Source organism: Cynocephalus volans, chromosome 2, assembly GCF_027409185.1.
Source record: "Cynocephalus volans isolate mCynVol1 chromosome 2, mCynVol1.pri, whole genome shotgun sequence".
In the NCBI taxonomy this organism is placed as follows: domain Eukaryota; kingdom Metazoa; phylum Chordata; class Mammalia; order Dermoptera; family Cynocephalidae; genus Cynocephalus; species Cynocephalus volans.
Genome location: NC_084461.1, coordinates 168,028,222 through 168,048,901, shown reverse-complemented (window position 1 = coordinate 168,048,901; position 20,680 = coordinate 168,028,222). Strand labels below are relative to the sequence as shown.

At 47.0% G+C, this 20,680-nt stretch overlaps 1 protein-coding gene across 3 annotated transcripts in view; it reads left to right on the top strand.

Moving 5' to 3' along the window:
• The window catches only part of EPHX2 (epoxide hydrolase 2), a 51,511-nt gene that overhangs the window by 18,371 nt on the left and 12,460 nt on the right, over positions 1–20,680 (top strand). Inside the window, exons 5-12 of one of the 3 annotated variants that reach the window (XM_063085851.1) lie at positions 702–824; positions 1,362–1,436; positions 4,386–4,481; positions 5,021–5,099; positions 8,018–8,052; positions 9,261–9,287; positions 11,424–11,509; positions 14,673–14,784. In XM_063085851.1, coding sequence (XP_062941921.1) covers positions 702–824; positions 1,362–1,436; positions 4,386–4,481; positions 5,021–5,099; positions 8,018–8,052; positions 9,261–9,287; positions 11,424–11,509; positions 14,673–14,784 — 633 coding nt within the window. The remainder of the gene's footprint in view (positions 1–701; positions 825–1,361; positions 1,437–4,385; positions 4,482–5,020; positions 5,100–8,017; positions 8,053–9,260; positions 9,288–11,423; positions 11,510–14,672; positions 14,785–20,680) is intronic. The other 2 variants (XM_063085852.1, XM_063085853.1) reach the window with 2 other exon arrangements.

Here is a 20,680-nt window from a genome sequence, read left to right as displayed (position 1 = left end):
CCACCCTTGTCTGAGATTATAAATAAATGCACCCACAGTTTCTTCTCTAACTTTCAGGGTCTTTTCTTTCTTTTATTTTTCTTTCTTTTTAAATTTAAATCTTTGATCCATTCAGAATTTATTTTGGCGTAAGATGGGAAGTAAGAATCCACTTTTTTCCCTAAACAGTTAACCAGTCATACCAGCACCATTAAGTGATCTTCCTCACCCACTGGACATGACCCCTTTATTAGAAACAAAATTCTCATTTGCATTTTGGTCTAATTCTGGCCACTTGTCTATTTTCTTTCTAGTACCAAACTCTTCTGCCCTTTGTAGCTTCATCATTTCTTTTATTGTTTGCCCTTGTTACAGTTCTTTTCCAGACCTTTTCTGTGTCTGTTCTTACATGTCGATTTTCCCACGTGAAGTTTAATGTCATCTTGATACATCTCTATCCTCCCCTAAACTTCTTGCATTTTCAGAATTGGCTGAAACCATTAGGTGTATGTGGGGACATATTTACCTGTGTGTTCATGCGTATGTAATTAAATGCTTTTAATTTTAAAAGTAAAGGGTTACAGTGAAAGAAAAGGAATTCTTAATGTCCTCATAAATAACCCCCATGTGTGTTTTGATGGGTTTCTTTCTGGCATTCTCCCACACGCAAGAGTTTTTCTCTGCATGATGTGATGCTAGCGTCCCTGCTGTTTTGGGTTCAGGTTGTCTTCTTAGATGACACTGGGGGTTATCTGAAGCCGGCCCGTGACTTGGGAATGGTCACCATCCTCGTCCATGACACCGACACAGCCCTGCGGGAGCTGGAGAAAGTAACTGGGCTGCAGGTAACCTCATGTCTGAGTGGGGATAGGTTTCCTGCCACTCATCTGGGGTTATGTTCCCATGAGAGAGAAAGTGTGGGGAGGACCCAGAGTCTGTGGAGTTCATTGCTCGGGGCATGATTCCCGGGCTCTTTGAGGGGGGAGTCTGTTGCCTGTCGTGTATGAGCACAATGTCCCTGGAAAACATCTTCTTTCTTTCTCTGTAGTAAGAACAGGGAACTGGATGCTCTGAGAGCAAGAATTTACACTAGTGTTGGTGCCAAAGTCAGGGAAACCAAGACAAGAGGAGATGTGCAAAGCCACCTTGCTCTTTAGAGTAAATATTGAGAATTTGGGAGGCAGGCAATGGGGTCCAGCTGTATGCCAGAGAGGAGAGGGACAAGGGTTGGTTGATCACCAGGAGAACGTAGGATGGGGTGGCAGAGGTGACTTCTGAGGCTTCCTCCAGTGCCAGTGCCCAGGAGTTTTGTAAGCTCTGAGAGCTTCTCACAGAAGGAGCTGTGGCTTCTCCCTCACTGTGCCTCTCGTACTTTCTTCCAGCCCCTCCATCCCGCAGCCCCTCTGCCACCCCCCTGCAGTCCCAGTGACGTGAGTCATGGGTACGTGACAGTGAAGGTAAGTAAGCCCTCTCAGCCACTCTCTAGCCAGGTCACCCAAGATGACCAGCAGAGATGTGTGTTAAATTTTAAGTGTGGTTGAACATCTGCCATGTGTAAGGAAACTATTTCCCACAAATCTCATTTCTCAAAAATCGATAGAAGACATGGACCCTGCCTCAGATTATATAACACAGTGTGACCGATGTGCTCAGACCCCACAGAACAGCAGGCCCTGAGGGCCTTGGATAGCCTCGGGTGCCAGAGTGTGTGCAGGGCCAGCCTGCGTTCTGGTGAGAACATTTTTCATCCAACAGGCATTTATCATGTACTTCCTTCGTGTCAGGCACAGGCCAGGTATGAAGGATGCAGTGATGAACAGGACAGACCTGTCTTCAAGGAGCCCATGCTGAGGCTAGAGAGGGAAAAGGTCATCAGAATTCCCAATGGTCAGGGCTTGTGCAAGGTCATGGCCACCTGCAGAGGGGCTGACTCCTGAACTGGCCAGGAGGTCTACCCCAACTGCTGATACAGAGCAGGGCTTTAGAACACCTTCCCGGATTCACTGTGGGATCTTTCTTCATTTGTCATTGGTCCCATGTGAGTGGGAAGGCCTCTAAAGCTGTGGGCCAACTCCAGAGCAAAACCAGGCTGTCCAGCTCCTTGGAGCCAGACAGACCCTGTTTGAATCCTGACTTTGCCACCTGCTGATAAGACTGTGGGCAGGCTTCTGATCCTCGGCTTCCACAGCTTCCTAATGACATGGTGGTAGCATGTCCCCACAAGGTTCCTATAAGGATTAAGTGAAATGCTGCATGTGGAACACCTTCGTGCTCTGGGAGCACTCACTGACGAACAGGAGTGCTGTGGCCTGAGCCGTGCTGGCCTCCGATCACCTGGGGAGACATGCTACCCTGGAGGACAACTCCACAGATAGTTTTTGAGCATTTGCTGTTTGCCAGCTACAGAGAGAAAGACCATGGTGAATGGGGTGTCTTATGTGACCCCAGGAATTTGACGGTCTAAGGAGATGTATGTTCTCAGCCCCTGCGGCTACATCACAGGACGAGGTCCCTGCTTAATAGCCGTGCCCAGAAGTCCTCAGAGTAGGCTCTGTGCAGGTGGGGGCAGGAATGTAAATGCCGGTGGTGTGGCCCAGCAGGTATCACCAAGTGAGCGTCCAAGGCTGAGTGGAAGTTGGGTAGTAAGAGAGGTTTTTCTGGTAGGAAAGCCATGGGTCAGTGTCTCCACAGTCCCTCCTGTAAGGGACACCCGATGTCCCTTACATCATGTGACACCTGATGGAGTGAATATTAGGTAAGGTCCCTTCAGATCTGTCTCTCTGGCAGTTGTAGGAGTGAGGGGCTTCTTGCCTGGGCCAGGGCTGGATGAACCTTTAGTCTTCAGTGCCATGGAGGGGGTTAGTTCCTAGTCCTCCTGACACTTGCACATGCAGCCAGATTCAAGAGATTCTGCACTTGACCTTGAAGGAGTGTGATCAGCACTACTGTAGCACCCCCTGCCCCCACTCCAAATTTAAGAGCCAGGGCAGTGAGCCTCTGGGAAGTCCTGGCAGAGCCAGGCCCTCACAGTGCTGGTGCGTGGATGGCCGCTGGGTGCTAACCCAACCTGAACTGGGTGGTAATGGACCTCCCACAGTCTGGCTTTATGGCTGTGTCTTTAACATCTACGAATAGAGGACGGGACGGTATGTGCACTGGCTGAGCTCCGCAGCTGGGCCAGATGTGAAGCCTCAGGAGTGAGCCTCTTCGTTGGGATCCCTGTTAGAACACAGGCAAATTAGGATCGTTTGATCAGACACAAGCATTATAACATTTTTTGATGTGAGGAGTCTGGAATTTAAAGTTAACTTTTGCCAAGTGCCAAAGGGAAGACGATGGAACATATTCTGATAAATAGATTGTAGTCCTTGAAAGGGTTTGTGAAATGCCCCCCAATGTTTTCTTCAGCAAAATAGCTTGTTGCGATCACGAATGAAGCTTCCAGCATGGGCCACCAGCTTAGAGGAGTCTGAGGTGTTTGTACAGCCAAGTGGAATTGTTCCAAGTGAATTTCTATGACGAGTTTCTGTTTTGCCTCATGCCCTTCTATTAGAATGTTGGAGATGTGTACTTTGGGGAATAAAAGGGCACTTTGATGATACATTCTTTCACTTGGTTTGCTTAGACCCTGACGGCACCAAGTGTGTTTCTCTCCAGCTCCTGTGCAGTGCAGGCCAGCGTGCTCCACGTGGTCACTCAGGAACCCAGGCTCCTTCTCTCTTCTGCCTCCACCTCCCTTGATGCCTGACCCATTCAGGTGGAGAGAGGGAAAGAGAGGGGCCCAGTGCAGGAGGTTCATGTGGGCGCTGGATGGAGCACACGTTTGCCACTGGCCAGGACTCAGTGCATGGCCATGCCAGCTGTTAGAGGTGGGAAAGGGTGTCTGGAAAGGGCCACCATGTGCCAGGAAGAAGAGGAGCACACAGATGGCACTGAGCCACCACAGGCTCTGCCATACTCACAGAGCCCCCAAAAGGACTATAAGTGTATCAAAGCATGAAAAATTTTCATTTTTAAGAAATAGATAGCTTTTAACAAAATAATCGTGTCACTCTGCACATGACCATGAATATGCTGTGCACAAAATCAGACCCCTGTTTAAAATACTAAAAACATGCCAGAACAGCACCAGAAATTCTGACAGTATGAGGGCATTGTAGAGGGGAAGGCAAACTTGTTTTGTTTCTGGTTTTTTCCAACATCATGATCTTCTCTTCAGCCTTCTTAGGCTGCCAGGAAAGCTGCTTGTTTTTCTCTCCTAACACTGGGTCCTTAGCTGAGAAAGGGGTGTTCTGCAAGGTGCAGTGACCGACTGCGATGGTTGTGGCAAGCAGCCTGCAAGAGGGGTGCCTAGTTCCAACCAGCCTGACACTGTGTCACTGCTCACTGACCTCTCTCTTCTGCAGCCTGGAGTCCATCTGCATTTTGTGGAGCTGGGCTCCGGCCCTCCCGTGTGCCTCTGCCATGGATTCCCTGAGAGCTGGTTCTCTTGGAGGTACCAGGTAGGGGAAACTGAGGAAGGTACACCCCAGTCAGGTGAGGGCAAGGGAGGTCTAGATGGTGTGGCCCAGCCTGGACTGTCATGAAGAAGCTGAAACCTTACAGGGGAGCATCGTCTCCAGAGTGTGACCACCCACGCCTCAGACATTTTGGGGCAGGAGATGGCTGCAGACCTCAGGGCTGTGCTAGGCCATAAAGCACCTTTGCAGATTAGAAAAGGGCAGATTCTTCAAGACATCCTACACCACTGACTGGCAAGTCTTTGTAATGAATGTAGCAATCTACAAGGACTTTGCTAGGAAATGTGCTCTCTTTGATGTGGTATTTATGCAGTGCACAGACCGCACCACCATCCGGTGAGACCGCACTCACCTATCCAGGTGAGCTTGCTCTAGCCCCATGGTGAGTATATCAGAGTGCCACGTGGCACTTTGGATTGAGCCGTTTACAGGAACAGGGGGATAGAGGGAAGCCAGGAGGGAGGGTCAGCCAAGGACTGATGAGACCATGCTGGAGTGTGCCTGAATTGTTTGTTTTCTAGATCCCTGCTCTGGCCCAGGCAGGTTACCGAGTTCTGGCTGTAGACATGAAAGGCTATGGAGACTCATCCGCTCCTCCAGGTGCGTTGGCGTATTGCACTTGTGCTGTGTCAGTCTCGCCATCCAGCTGTCCACCTTCTCCAGCCCCACTGTGCTTTCCCTCATCCCAGGCCAGAGCAGACAGCCCCATAAGGTGTCTGCCCTCACCCCACTCCTCACCTGCGATACCCTTCTCTGTGCACTTTGGGCCTCAGCTGTGCCTGTGCCCCATACTCTGAATGAACACAGGAAACCCAAAGGCCTGTGCCCAAGGAAGTCTCCAGCTGATCGTTGGGATTGTAGGATGTTCCATACATCTCCAGAACTTTTTTAATCTGGCAAAATTGAAACTCTAAACCCGTTAAACACCAATTCCCCATTCTCTCTCCCCCAGCCCCTGGCACCCACTATTCTACTTTCTATCTCTATGAATCTGACTCTAAGGACCTCATATAAATCGAATAATATGTACTGGTCTTTTTGTGACCGTTCTCTTTCACTTAACATGATGTCTTCATGTCTTCAAGGTTCATAGCGGGATTTCCTTCCTTTTTAAGGCTGGGTAATATTCCAGAGTATGCGTAGACCACATTGTATTTATCCACTCATCCATTGAAGGACAGCTGGGTGGCTTCCACATTTTGGCTATTGTGAATAGTGCTGCTGTGAGCATGGGTGTGCACATGTCTGTTAGTGTCCCTGCTGTCGGTTCCTTAGGGTATATACCCAGAAGTAGAATTGTATGATCATATGGTAATTCATTGGCCAGATTCTTAACCCAGCATCTGTGGGTTAATTTCCCAGTGGGAAACTATTTAAGGATAGGCATCAGGAGGCCTGTGAGCCCCTGAGACGAAGAGGTTTATGAGCATTTTCCTTCAGTGTGGGGAGTTCATTGTTTTTACCAGTTTCAGAGAGTTCCTCAATCCAAAACTGTTAAGAACCTTGAGAATCTTGGGTGTAGAGGCAGTAATGTGAGGCACCAGGGCGTGAGGCAGAATCCTGGGTCCCTCCGTGTGTCAGCGACGCAGCAGGCAGTGGTGGCTTAGTGAGCCCAACCAGCCACTCACCCCTCTTCTGAGTCGCTTCCCCATAATCATTTTGAGAATGTCTGGCTGCCGTGTGCGAACCTGGCTGACATGGTCTGGGGCTCAGTCACTCTGGTGACCACCCTCAAGGCCACTAGTCATGTTGTGCAAGGGAGTGTTTGGAGCGTTCATTCCCTAAGTGGTGCGGTGTCGACTCAGCGGCTGCCACGGCCTCGCAGTGATGCAGGAGCATCTGGGCCAAAGAAAAGCCTGCAGTTCAAATGCCCAGGGAGCCAGCTAAGGGCTTCTGTTTTTTAAATTTAATTGTTGAAATGTTTTATCTTTATTCATCTATCCTGCAGCCTTCTCTGAATTCTCTAGGCATAACTTGGTCATATAATTTAACATTTAACCTAGAGCACTAGGAAAAGTGGAAGAGAGGTCTAACCGGTTAGCTCAGTTAGTTTGAGCATGGTGCTGACAACACCAGGGTTCAGGTTCCGTCCCTGTACTGGCCAACTGCCAAAAAAAATGAAAGACACACTATTAATAACCCACATAAACTGGAAATTTCCTTGACAAACTGATACTTACAGTTTGACCCTAATTATAACTTTTTTTTTTTAGAAAAACGTAATTTAGATGTTAAATATTGTTGAAAGATCATATATAAGACAAATTCTAAAGCCAAGAGTAATGATTTGGAATATATATATATATATATATATATATATATATATATATATATATATATATATATATATATACATACACACACATACATACACACACATACACACACACATGTGCATTTCAGATTGCTTGTATATAAACTTAATATCGTTTGACGATGGACTTTAGGTTGCAAGTCATTTTCCCTTAAGACTATGAAGGCTTTGTTCCAGTCTTTTTAGCTTTCACTGTTGCTGTTGGGAAGTCCCAGGCCATTCTGACCCATGAGCCTTGCTATGTGACCACAGGGTGTCTTTTTTCCCCTTACTTTTCACACTTTTAGGGTCTTTTCATTATCTGTTGTGTTCTGAAATTATATAATATTATGCTCTGATCTGGGTCTTTTTTTTCTTTTATCCACTCTACTGGATACATTTATCTTAGTGTTCTTGGAACTTTTCTTGAATTATTACTTTCATAATTCATCTGATTTCATTAATTTTTGTTCTTTCTTTTTGATATTTGGAATTTCTATTATTGTTAAAATGCCCATACTACCCAAAGCAATCTATAGATGCAATACAGTCCCTATTAAAATCTCAGTGGCATTTTTTACATAAACAGAAAAAGAAGTTCTACAATTCATACGGGATTACAAAAGAGCACAAATAGCCCGAGTCAATCTTGAGAAAGGACAAAGCTGAAGGCATCTGAGATCACACTTTCTGATTTCAAACTGTATTCCAAATCTACAGTAAACTCAGACAGTAAGACAGGCATTTAGACCTACAGAGCAGAATAGAGAGCCCAGAAGTAGATTCACACATGATATGGTCAACCGATCTTTGACAAGGGTGCCAGGAATACACACGTGGAAAGAAGAGTTTCTTCTACAGACGGTGGCAGGGAAATATGCAGAAGAATGAAATTGGACCCTTGTTTTACACCATACACAAAAATCAACTCAAAATGGATTAAAGACTTAAACATAAGACCTGACACTGTGAAACTACTAGGAGAAAACATTGGGAAAAAACTTCTTGATGTTGGTCTTGGCAATGATTTCATAGGTAACACCAAACACACAGGAAACAAAAGCAAATAAACAAGTATGATTACATCACTGTGAGAGTTTAGTAAGGTTTTGTGCGTTTGTTTGGTTTTTGGTTTTTTGGTTTTTTTTGGCAAAGGGCCCTTTTAGTTTGTTAGTATGTTTTAAATCATGTGACTTAAATATATTTCTTTTATTTTTAATTGCAGAAATAGAAGAATATTCCATGGAAGTGTTATGTAAGGTAAGAAGGATCTTCAATAACATCTTTTCTATCCTGGTTTCTTCGTTGATATAAGCTAGAAGCTCGGGTACCCATCTTAATCCTAGGAAAGTAGTATTTCATAGCTTTTGGATATAAATTCTTACTGAAAGTTGAGGTGATGTTACTAAATGATAGCCAGCATGTATGAAGCATTGATTGTGTGTTCTAAGCATTTGATGGAGAAGAAACTGAATCACTGGGAGGTTAAAGGCACTGCCCAAGGTCACAGCTAATAGAGCCAGATTGCACCCTGCAATACTCCATTATACCGTCTCTCCACCCTGAGAATTGTAAAGATCACCTTATTTTGATAAAGAAATTGCTGGCCAGATCCAGGGAGTTAGTGTGTGGGCTGACGACTCTACGTAGCTCCTGTTTTGAGATGAGCGTAAGCACCTTCAGGAAGAGGGACCCTCACTCAGAGCCTCCAGGGCCAAGGTGAGGGGAGACTGTGGCCCAAACCCCCATTCAGCTCTAGAATGACAGCAAAGGCCAAGGGGGAACCAGGGGAGGAAACAGCCTCCTGGTTGCCAGGAAACCAGCAGCACCACTGACAACACTCCCATGACAGAAAGCCTCTGCCTCCAAGTCTCAGCCCAAGTGGCACTCCCTCTGGCCAGCTCTCCTTCACTGGACAGTTGGTTCTTAGGTCCTCACCAAGAACCTTGTGTGTGCTGCCCACTTTGCTAGCATGTTATGGGATTACTGAAAACTCCTCAACTGAATTCCTCATTAGTGGATGTCTTAGTCAGCTCGGGCTGCTGTGTCAAAATACCACAGACTGCGTGGCTTCAACAACAGAAATATATTTTCTTACAGGTCTGAAGGGTGAAGTCCAAGATCAGGGTTGGGGTCTGGTGAAGGCTCTGTTCCCAGCTTGCAGATGGCCACCTTCTCACTGTGTCTGCATGTCGTAGGGAGAACGAGTGAGCTGTCTGGTGTCTCTTCTTATAAGGACACTAATCCTAACAGATCAGGGCCCCAGCCATAGGACCTCATTTAACCTTAATTACTTCTGTAAAGGCCCTGTCTCCAAATACAGTCGCATTGGGGGGTCAGGGCTTCAACATATGAATTTTGGAGGACGCAATTCAGCCCATAACAAAGGCAAACACAGTAAGTCTGACCTGGAAGTGGCTGAGGTGGGTGGATACGATTTCTGATTTTGTGTGTGTTTTCTTTCTTAGGACATGGTGACCTTCCTGGATAAGTTGGTAAGTAATTATTGGGAACTGACCTCTTTGAAGAACTTGGTTTGGGTCTGCTTAATTAAAGGAAAGGTGTCAGCCTTCGAGGGTGTCAGCTGTTGGAGTCCCGGGCAGAGATAGCAAGGGTGGGGGAGGCAGACTTTGGGGTAGTCGGGGTGAGCAGAAGATCATGAAGGCAAAGGTGGCAAAGAACACAGAGTGTTGGAGAATGGTGGAGCCCAGCACGCTGCTTTGTGGTTCTGGGGAATAGGGGAGACGTCTCTGCTGGCTTCGAGCCAGGGAGGAGAGCCTTGAGCATAAGGTAAAGAAGTCTGGAAAATATCCCACAGGCTAATATTTTACAGCTTTTTAAAACTTATGTCCCTTCTGTTAAGTAAAATCTAATGCCTTCACTCAACACTGTTGGGAGTGTCACACTCAATGATAATGAATACAAGCAACTCTGCAGTGGTGACCTGAGAATGCGCTCGTGCAGAGCACATGTGCTATGCCTGAGACTCCACCCTGTGGCACCCTGCACCTCCCCAAATCAGGTCGGAGAGGCAGAATGAAGAGCACTGCAGAGGGAGCCAGGGGAGAAGGGCTAAGCCTAGCAGCAACCGTGGAGGGGTTGGGAAGAGAACCACAGAGCAGTGGGATTCAGTCCATTGTCACATGTGGGAGTAGAGAGACACATCTGTTCAACAGCAGGGCACAGTGCCAGACTCCCCAGTGATAGGGGGAGAAGATGCCATGGTCCCTGCCCTCTGCAGAGTCTCGGATCCACAGCATTGGGTTTAGAACTTTTGTGCATGATGGGGACATCTAAGCAGGCCCGGCGTGGCCGCCCAGCCCCGACTCTGTAGCTTTCCATCTAGAAGACTTCCAAGTATCTGAGAACCTCTCTTGTTCAGACGGTTGAAAGAGAGACTGTGGTTGCTGGCCAGCAGAACCAGGGGTCTGTCCGTGGCACAGTCACTTCTGGGACACTGAGGAAAGAGGCTGGGCAAGTTTCTGATTAGGTGGTCCTCTGCCAGCTGCGGGTGGCAGTTAGTGCCATTGGAGCAGATGAGTTCCCCGTGGACAGTGTCCATAAAGGTGAGGGGCCTGAGGGCTGAGCCTTGAAATACTCCATGTGAGAGGGAGAGGAGAGAGGCTCAGGGAAGTAAGAACAGGTCTGGAAAGACAGTGCCTCAGATGCCAGGGAAAGAAGGTTTCAGAGGGAACATCGGATGCTGTGGAAGAGTCAGGAAGTTGAGAACCGAGGAGAAAAAATTCAACTATTATTAGTGACTTGGCCTTAAAGGTGTTGGCTTTTAAGAGGAACTGGGGGTAGCGGGGAGGAAGCCAAGCTGCAGCGACCTGAGAAGGTTGTCAGGGAGGCAGCTGGTACAGAGCAACATGAGGAGGTTGGCAGGACAAGGGAAGCAGGAGATGGCGGGAGCTGAGTTGAGGCTGGGAGGCTCTGCGGGGCCCTTGTGTGCCCGGATGGGGGCAGCAGGGTGTGGGGGAAGAGACAGCCCGATTTTAGGTTGGGAGACCTGGTCTGAGTGCAGCCCCAGCCCTTACCACCTGTGCAGTCTTGAGCAGGTTGTCTACACGCTGTGAGCCTGTCTTCCCATCTATAATATGGGCATGGAAGGTTATTGGAAGGACTCCAGATAACGGATGTCAGCACCTAGCGCAGTTCTTGGGTCATAGTATGTGCTCAGTCGAGGAGAGCTGTGGTTGTCAGTAGCAGCAGAAAGAAACCAAAGATGCTTTTGAACTTTTAGTGGTTCAGAAGGGCAGGGAGCTCCCAAAAGAGGTGAGGTAGAATCATAACCACTCAAGAGATGATGAACTTGCAACGTGGGGAGGTATGTTTTGCTTATTTTAGAAGAAAGGAGAAAGAGAAAAGAGGTGAAACGAATTTGATTTGAAGGAGGGAGAGATGGATGAGGCGTTCGTTCCCACGGCCACAGTCTTCAGAGAAGATGAAGAAGGCTGGTCTTTTGTGTAGAGGGCTCAGGGGCCGGGGTGTGTGGGAGGAGAGACTTGACAGGGTGGATGGTGGGGTAGCTCCCGTGGGTCGGTAGAGGAAGCCCTCGATCGTCACCTGACAGTGGCCTTGGGGTGCTCAGACCTCTGTTCCAGAAGGTTCCCTTCTTCCTCCTTCTCCAGGGCCTCTCTCAAACAGTGTTCATTGGCCACGACTGGGGGGGCGCACTGGTGTGGAACATGGCTCTCTTCTACCCTGAGAGAGTGAGGTAATTACCACAAACAGCAAGGATTTGGGTACAACTGGACTTGAATTCCCGCGAGAATTGTCCCTCAGCTCTGTCACCCTAGAAAACTTCTTGTAGGCCACACCTTAGCTCTCTAGTGCCCGTGTCTTAGGAAGCAGCACCTGTCCGAGTTACTGGCAATGGCACGAATGACGCAGGGCCTGAGTGTCCAGTGGGAAAGCAGGAGAACATCGTCCTGCTTTGAGGGGAGACGGGAGGCGGCAGGGGTGTTGGGTTCAAGCCTGGAGACTCCAGCCCTGGACCAGGAGGGAGGAAACGTGGCCTTCAGTTCTGCCCTGAACTGACTGTGTGACAAGTCACTTAAATGCTTAGGCCTGGGTTTCCTCAACCACAAGGTGTAAGTGGGAACTCCTACCCAACTATACCACCCGCAGAGTGCTGTACAGATGTAAGGTCTGTGTGGAAGGTCATGGTCACCATCATTATTAGATGGCATTTACTGATAACATTATTGGAATGGCTTTATTAGAATGGCATTTCAGCGCTGCAGTGAGAGCTTTCAGACGACAGGCTTTGAACCCAGAGAGTCGGTGGTGTTCGCGGCGACACCCGGTCTGAGCTGGCAAGCCGCAGCTGAGCCTGTCTGACCTCCCCTTGCAGCCTTGGGTTTTGGCAAGTTAAATACATCTCATCCTAAGCAGCCAACTGTATTTCCCTGACTAATCCACTTACTTTTTATTTGGCTAAGTTTATAAGACCAGAACCACAGAGAATTTTGGTCAGCCTCAACCCCAGCTTACAGACTAAAAAGAATCGAACATTTCCTAAAATACGTTTAACATTTTCCCACTTTAAAGTTGTTTTTCTGTGGACTGGCCAGTTAACTCGTTTAGAGCACGGTGCTGATAGCACCAAGGTCAAGGGTTCGGGTCCCTGTACTGGCCAGCAGCCAAAAAAACCCCAAAAAACAAACAAACAAAAACAAACATGAAGTTGTTACTGTGCTCTCTCTAGCTTCTTCCTCTCTCTGTCCTTTTCTCTCATTCAAAGTGGAAATGCAAAGAGTTCAGTTCTGAGGTTCACCAAAAAGTTACTCGACAGACTGTACCTCACACTTTTTGACGTGAATAGAAGGAAACATAGCAGCGGGCGTACAACCCAGCCTTAAAGGAGGCAAAACGCTTTCTGGTTTTACTAAGCATAATGTCTTTCTCCAGTGAGAATTTTAAAATTTTCAACATGGACAAACTGAAGCTTTGCCCAGAATTACAGCAGATGCGGGACACCTCCCGTGCCCTGGTTTCCAGCACGTCCGCCATCAGATCTGGTCGTGGTGGCTGCTCCATCACTGTCATTGGGCAGCCTTGTCACCGCTGTCCTGAGAGGACTGCAGGCTGCCTGTGGCGGAGCCTGGCCTTTCTGGGCCTGGGCGTATCTGGTATTTAAGAAAGCTGTTGACAACACTGATCTTCACTTTTCTCACTGGATAATGAATGAAAAACAAACTACCCCAAAAAGCCCACCTCTATGTGGAATATTTCTTTCAATTCTTGGTTTGGCTTTTCTACTACGATAAGCCATGGGTATCACTCATGACCTACTTAATTGAAGGGGTTATTCACCTGTTTGGTCAAGAATATTCTTTTACATCCTTTCCAATCACCTGGTGATTCTACGCCCAAAAGGAGGCTATGGTTTTGTTTAGCTTTTTCTAATCTGAATGAAGCATTAAGATTGGCAGTAGCATTTATGTGCTATCTCATTTTGTGATGACAATTTTTTATGTATGGAATAAACTATATGTCAAGGTGATTAAAAAGAAAACTCTATTCTGCTCAGAATATTTAGTAAAAGGATGTAATTTCTTGACTTGTGATTTAAGTAATGCTTCAGATAGATTCACCATTGAAACCTATAGCCATCAGTGTAACTTATTATATACCCAAATCTGCACTGTCCAATGTGGCAGCCATGGGCCACATGTGGCTACTGAACACTTAAAATGTGTCCAGTTCTAATTGAGATTACTGTAAATGGAAAACAACTCCTGGATTTGAAGACTGCAAAAAAATAAATGAATAAATAAAATATCTCATTAATGATTTTTTTATATTGATTACACATTGAAATTTTATATATTTTAGATAATTGGGTTAAATGTTAAAAATTAATATCACCTGTTTCTTTTTACTTGTTTTATCTTTTGTTCTTTTTTTTTTTTTTTTCCTTTTATCTGTTTTAGTGTAACCAGTAGAAAGCTTAACATTATATTAGTGGCTCACATCGTGTTTATATTGGTCAGCTCTGGAGCTCTGGCCTGAACCTCACGCTCCTTTTCCTCATTATTTCATTTGCCCTAATTATCCCACTCCTCCCAGTCTCTATTTCCCCCAAACGTTCTCTCCGCTCTATTTCTTTTCTGCCTCTCTGGCTTCATTTCTCAACAAGCCGTATCCAGTGCTTGGCCTCCAACCTTATAGACTTTATGTCCCACCAAACACACCTGCAAGCTTTGCCCCTTCTAGAATTTGCTCAGGCCACCTCGTGACGTTCCCTCATGGGTATCCTCTCCCTCCCTTAGACGCCAAGTTCAAATGTTTCCTTGTCCACAGGGTCTTTCGTGGTCCCCAAATCCAGAAATTCTTTATCTCCTTAGAGCTCCCAAGGTATTGGGTGCTATTCTTATGGCTGATATTACAGTCTGTTTCATAACGTAGACATGCATGCATTTGTTTATCCTTTGTTAAATATTAAGAAGCTCCTTGAAGAAAGAAACTGTATTTTATTTATTTTATATTTTCTCTGCCTGGAATTACACTCAACCTGGAGGAGACACAGTGAGTGAATTTAGGAAGGAAAAAAAATAACGTGTTTTTAAACACTGCAGAGAGATCCAGGTGTCCACATATTCTAATCAGGGTTGATATGGTGCGTGTAGTGTGTGTGTTGTGTCTTTGTCCAAGGCAAGTAGGTGAGAAATATTGCAGTTTAATGGAAAAATAAAACACCGGGTTAGGAATCACAGATTTCGAGTTCTGATCCCATTCTCCCGTACACGGCCAGTGTGAGCCTTGTGCATATAATTTTCCTTCTCCGAGCCTTGGTTTTGACATGAAGGTCCTTGTTGGGTTTTGTAGACTGTCTTCTTACAGGATCTCTGTCTTGGTGTCTCTTATTTCCGTAGGGCGGTGGCCAGTTTGAACACCCCCTTCATGCCGGCAAATCCCAACGTGTCCCCCATGGAAGGTATCAAAGCCAACCCAGCTTTTGATTACCAGCTCTACTTCCAGGAACCAGTAAGTGTGGGGCCTGAGAGCTGTGCTGCCAGCGTTACTGTCCTTTCCTATCCTCTCTCCCTGTTTATCTCCATCCCCTCTGATTTTCTGTGGCATTAGTCAGAAACGATCTTACAAATGGGCTCCGGGGAGATGGGCTGCAGAACTCAGCTGGGCCTTCCCGGGTGATGGCACATTTCTGGGGGTGCATTTAGGGGTGGAGAGGGGGGTGCGCTGGATTCTCCTACTTCTCTGAAGTCACAGTGTGAGGGGCTGCATGCTGCCCCCTCTCAGTTCTCTGGCTGAGAGGCTGGTGAAACCCACCTCTCTTGTTGGTGACAGCTCTTGGCCCCTCACTGGGGACCTCGTACCTCTGCTCACCAAGAAGCGAGCTTTGCGGCGATGGCACCCAAGGCCTAACTAAGGTCCTGCAGCAGGCGCCAGACATGCTCAAAGGGTGTGGGAGGTTTCTACGTGTCACCCTACGTGCCAACCTAGGCAATTGTGTGATGGAGTGTCCCTGCCACCTTGACTGGGGTTGGCCGAGAGCAACATCGGAGTCAACATCATCTGGCCCAGGCCCCCCCTGCTGCTTTCCCCTCCTGTGGAGGGGTGCCTGCTCCTCATCCGTGTGTGGGCTCTGGACCCACTGTCTTGCTCTGTCTGGATAATGCCAGAGCATGAAAGATGTTTCCTTCATACTCTGAAGACAGAAGAATGGATGGGACTGATGAACAAGGGTGTGGGAGCGTCTCCACATCACCAGCCCCTGTCCTCGCAACTCTCAGGAGGTGCCATTCCCAGCAGGGACACAACCACCTGCCCCTGCTGGTTGAGCGACAAGGATCTTCATTGATGAGATGAAAGATGCTCAGCATGTCACCTCCCATATCCTGCAGGGTGGCCAGGTGTGTCCCGCCTGGCATGTTGGGGACTGCAAGCTCCCTTTGGCATGAATGGAATTGAAATGTCCTTAATGAGTTCAGGGCAGTCTTACTCTTGTGGTAAATATAACTTAGATGATGGATTCATTTGCTGGGGGCTGCCATAGCAAAGACTGAGTGAATTCAACACCGAAACTTATTTTCTCACAGTCCTGGAGGCTGGAAGTCCAAGATCAAGGTGTGGCAGGGCTGGTCCCCTGAGGCCTCTCTCCTTGGCTTATAGGTGGTGTCTTCTCCCTGTGTCCTCATGTGGTCTTTCTTCTGTTCTTGTCTGTGCCCTAATCTCTTCTCATGAGGACACCAGTCATATTGGATTAAGGCCCACCTAATGATCTCATTTACCCTTAATAACCCAAGGCACACTTTCCAAATACAGTCACATTTGGAGGTACTGGGAATTAGGGCTTCAGCACAGGAATTCGGCCCATAACAGTTGGGTAAAGGGAAAAAAGGACAGAGGAGCCCCTGGTGAGGGGAAGCAGAAGGATGGCCACAGGGTGGGGACGGTGACAAACTGACCTACTTGGAGTGAGACCTGGGCAAATGATACAGGAGGTCAGTGCCCTTGTGCCTGACCTTGAAAGTCATCCCCGAGTCATGGTCGATGTCAAAAGTAGTAAAGAATCATTTTAAGTTCATCACCCCGTCACGGATTGCCCGTGAAAATTCTCACAGCTGGACTAGAAGTCAGAAGCCCACTCCAGGCGTGGTTTACCGATGGACACCTCTTCACCCACTTTCCCCTCGACCTGGTGAATCATGTGGTGGGGGGACAGAAACCAAGTGTTGTTCTAGGTCCTTGAGTGGCAGTGCCTCGGCCTTGGGGGAATTGGGAGGAAACAGAGCCCGAGTAAAATGAGGAAGCTGTGTTGGGTCCCTCCCACCTCCTCTCTGCCATCTCTGGCTCTGCTGGGCCCCCACAGAGGGAGCGGAGGGCCCAGGGTTACATGCATGCCACCTTCTCTTCCACATCCTTATTTTTATTAGCATATTCATTATTACAAGTCACACCTATTCTTTAAGCCCCTTAGCCAATCCCTCCCCTTCCCTCTCCCCTCTGCCCTCTTATAATCATACATTTGTTCTCTGCATATGATAGACTGACTGTCCCTCTGTTGGTCTGTTGCCTAGATGATCTGTCCAGTGCTGAGACAGGTGTGATCAGGTCCTCCCCTATTATCATAAAGCAGATGCTGCTTCTATTACTCCGGGGTGTGCTTTGTGGAGAGAGAGGATCTCTTCTTTCTTTTTTTTTTGGTCTTTACTGGTGCCTCTCCTTGTGTCAATGCAGTTGAGAGTCTGGCGTGCCATCTGTACAGTGGCTGTGACTGCTGCTGTAGAGACCAGCCGCTTTCGCAGCAGCCATGGCAATTGTGGTGGCTTTGGTAAAGGACCAGGAGGAAGGTGCAGCTTACTCTCATTGCCTGCAAGAAAACACAGTTACTTCTTTCCAAAGAGACAACATTGGAGTTGGACCTGGGAAGATGAGCAGGATTTGGTGGGTGGAGTGAGGGGGATGGGCCTTCCAGCTGGAGGGAACACCAGGCTGAAGATGCATATGAAATGCACTTAACCCAGGGACAAATAGCATGGGATATGAGAAGGAGTACTCCTAACCAGATAGTCAGGGATTGTAAGGTTGGTTTCAGAAGATTTAGAACAGCTGGAAATTGCCCACAGAATTTAGTGTGTGCATGCATTTTTCTAGGAAAGAGTCCCTAATTTTCATCAGAACCTTAATAATTCAATACGGTCTAAGAGCTGCCAGCTTGGGTGGCCATGCTGTTTCAGGGGTGGTACTAGGACCAGCAGTTGGTTAGAAATGCAGAATCTCAGGCCCCTTCCAGCTCTACTAAACCAGATTCTGCATTTCCCCAGGATCCCCCCTGTTGATTCACATGCACATTAATTACCTGCCTGGCCAGGTCTTCCCAGCTGTGACAACTCAGGTTCTGTGACTCTCAGTCATTTTCTGCAATTCTCAAGCCCAGTGATCCCCAAATGTCAGCATGCCTCAGAATCACCTGGAAGGCTTGTTAAAACTCACATTGCTGGGCCCCACCTGTAGAGTTCTGACTCAGTAGGTTTGTTGGGCCGAAGAATGTGCATTTCTAACAGGCTCACAGGTGATGCTGCTGAGGGGACCACTTGTAGAACCGTCACTGCAGGCCCAGCAGAGGGGCTCCCCTGGCCTTTTTCCAGGAGGGTGCAGACAGTCGATCCTTCTCGGTAAGTCAGAGACCCCAGGCACCTGGATCTAGACGGGGACTGCAGGATCGTGGAAGCCGTTGACTGTCTCACCAATAATAGCTTTTCTTTAGTGCACTGATTCTCTAGCTCTGTGGAGCCAGGCCCCGTTTACACACTTACAAATGATTGAGGACCTCAAAGAGTTTCAGTTGCTGTGGATTATACCTATCGATATTCACCACACTAGAAATTGAAAGTTGAAAATATTTATTAATTCACTGAAAAATAACAATAATGTGCCTATGTTTCTGCAAGTAATATTTTTATTTAGAAAACTATATTTTCCTTTTAAAATTTAGGGAGAAGAGTGGCATTGCTTCACATTTTGCAAACCCCTTTCATGTCTGGCTTAATAATAGAGACAGTGGATTCTGGTATTGGCTTCTGCATTCAAGTTATTGCAATATCGCATGTTGTGTAGCCTCTGGAAAACTCCACTGTATGCTTATAAGAGCATGACAGTGAAAAAGATAAATAACATGCTAGTATTATTATAAAAATGGTTTTTTCATGTATCCCCTGAAAAGGCCTCAGGGCTTCCCAAGGGTCTCCAGACCACATTTGGAGAAATACTGCTTTTTTTTTTTCAAGTTTGTATTGATGTAATTATAGGAGATAGAAAAAGGAAAGTTCAGTTGGCCCTCTGTATCTGTGCACTCTGCACCCTGGGATTCAACCAACCTCAGATCAAAAATATTCCAAAAAAGAAAAACAATAAAAAAACACAAAATGTAAAAATACAGTATAACAACTATTTACATAGCATTTACATTGTATTGGGTATTATAAGTAATCTAGATGTGATAGTATACGGGAGGATATGCGTAGGTTATATGCAAATACTGTGCCATAAGGGCCGCCCGTGGCTCACTGGGTGAGCATGGTGCTGACAACACCAAGTCAAGGGTTAAGATCCCCTTACTGGTCAAAAAAAAAAAAAATACTGTGCCATATTATATGAGGGACTTGAGCATCTACGAGTTTTAGAATCCATAGGGGTCCTGGAGCCAATCCCCCGAGGGATTGGTGTAACAGTTTCACCATATCATGTGTTGAGCAAACCACATCTTGAGTATTTATCAATGGTATTTAGCTCATGTAAAAAAAATTTTTTTATTGTGGTAAAATACACAAAACATAAAATTTACCATCTTAACCATTTTTAAACGTGCATTCAGTGGTATTAAGTATGTTCACACCGTTGTGCAACTATCACCACCATCTATCTCCAGAACTTTTTTCTTTGTTGGCAGCTGGCCGGCACAGGGACGGAACCTTGGCCTTGGTGCTATCAGCACCGTGCTCCTGAGCTAACCAGCCGGCCCCGTCTCCAGAACTTTTTCATCTTCCCAAACTGAAACTCTATCCCAATTAAACACTAACTCTCCATTCCTCCCTCCCCAGTCCCTGGCAGCCACCATTCTACTTTCTGTCTCTATGGATTGGACTGCTCTGGCAACCTCATATCAGCAGAATCATATGGTGATTTTCCTTTTGTGACTGCCTTATTTCACTGGGCATAATGTCTTCAAGGTTCGTCCACATTGTAGCATGTGTCTGAATTTCCTTCTTAGGACTGAATAATATTCCTTGTACAGATAGACCACAGTCTGCTTATCCATTCATCTGTTCGTGGACACTTGGGTTGCAACTACTACCTGTTTTCAGTGCCTGTGTGCCAGGTGATTCTAATCTTCACACAGCCCTGTGCAGTTCTCTCCCGTCTTTTGGGCCAAGCAAACAGAGGCTCTGAGAAGTTAACCAACTGGTCCAACTCCACATCCATGATGGGATCAGGGATATCAACCAAGGCTTGTTTGACTCCAAAGCCCACATGCCTCCTACAAAGCCATGCTATCAGGGAGCATGGACTTTATTCGGTGTGTGCTGGGATCCAAGCAGAGAGAGGAGGAGCAAACCAGGAAAAGCTCAAATTCCTGATGGAAAAAGTGACCTTCAGGGGAGAGACGCTTGCTAATTGCAGACCTGGTAAGGACAAAGTATTTTGTTTCAGAGCTTGTTACAGTCATTGTGGGACAATCAGTCCATCCTTTGCTCTCTTGCAGCAGCTGAGTTTAAAATGAACAGTAAGAGTTCTGGGGGTGCTTTTATTCTTAACAGCAATTCTCTTGGCAGGAAAATGCTAGGTATTCAAATTAGTCATCTAGCTATGGAAGGGCACCCAGCGGCTGGGTTGGGTGAATCCAGCAGCTGGGACTGGTCATGAGAGGCACAGAAATCGTTTATGGGGGTCCTGCCAGCATGTCCAGCACCTACTCACGAAAGAAACAAATGGGCAAAGTCACTTCCCTCTGGACCTCAGTTTCCTCATCAGTGAAAGGGTGGTCTCACTGGATGGTTTTCAAACAGGTGAAAGCCGCAAATGGAAGCTGAATTCAGGTCAATAAATAAAGCCAATAACATGAAGAGCAGCTCTTTGATTCAGGGCTGGCTGCTAGGAGTCCCTCCATTCTGTCTCCCTCCTCCCAACTTGGTCCCAGGCTCCCTCTTGGGCCAGGAGAAGTCATTTATGGGGTCTCCCTCATCTCCCCAGGAGCTCGCAGGCTCTGCAGACCCTGCAGCCTGAGGGGCACTTCTAGGATCTGCTGAGCACCGCAGGGTGGGGCTTAGATAAACTCCAGGCTTCGATTCAGTTCCACCATCTCTTTGAGCCCTCAGCCAGCATGTTTACTGTCTCGTCCTGTGAACTTGCCAAGTCTGGT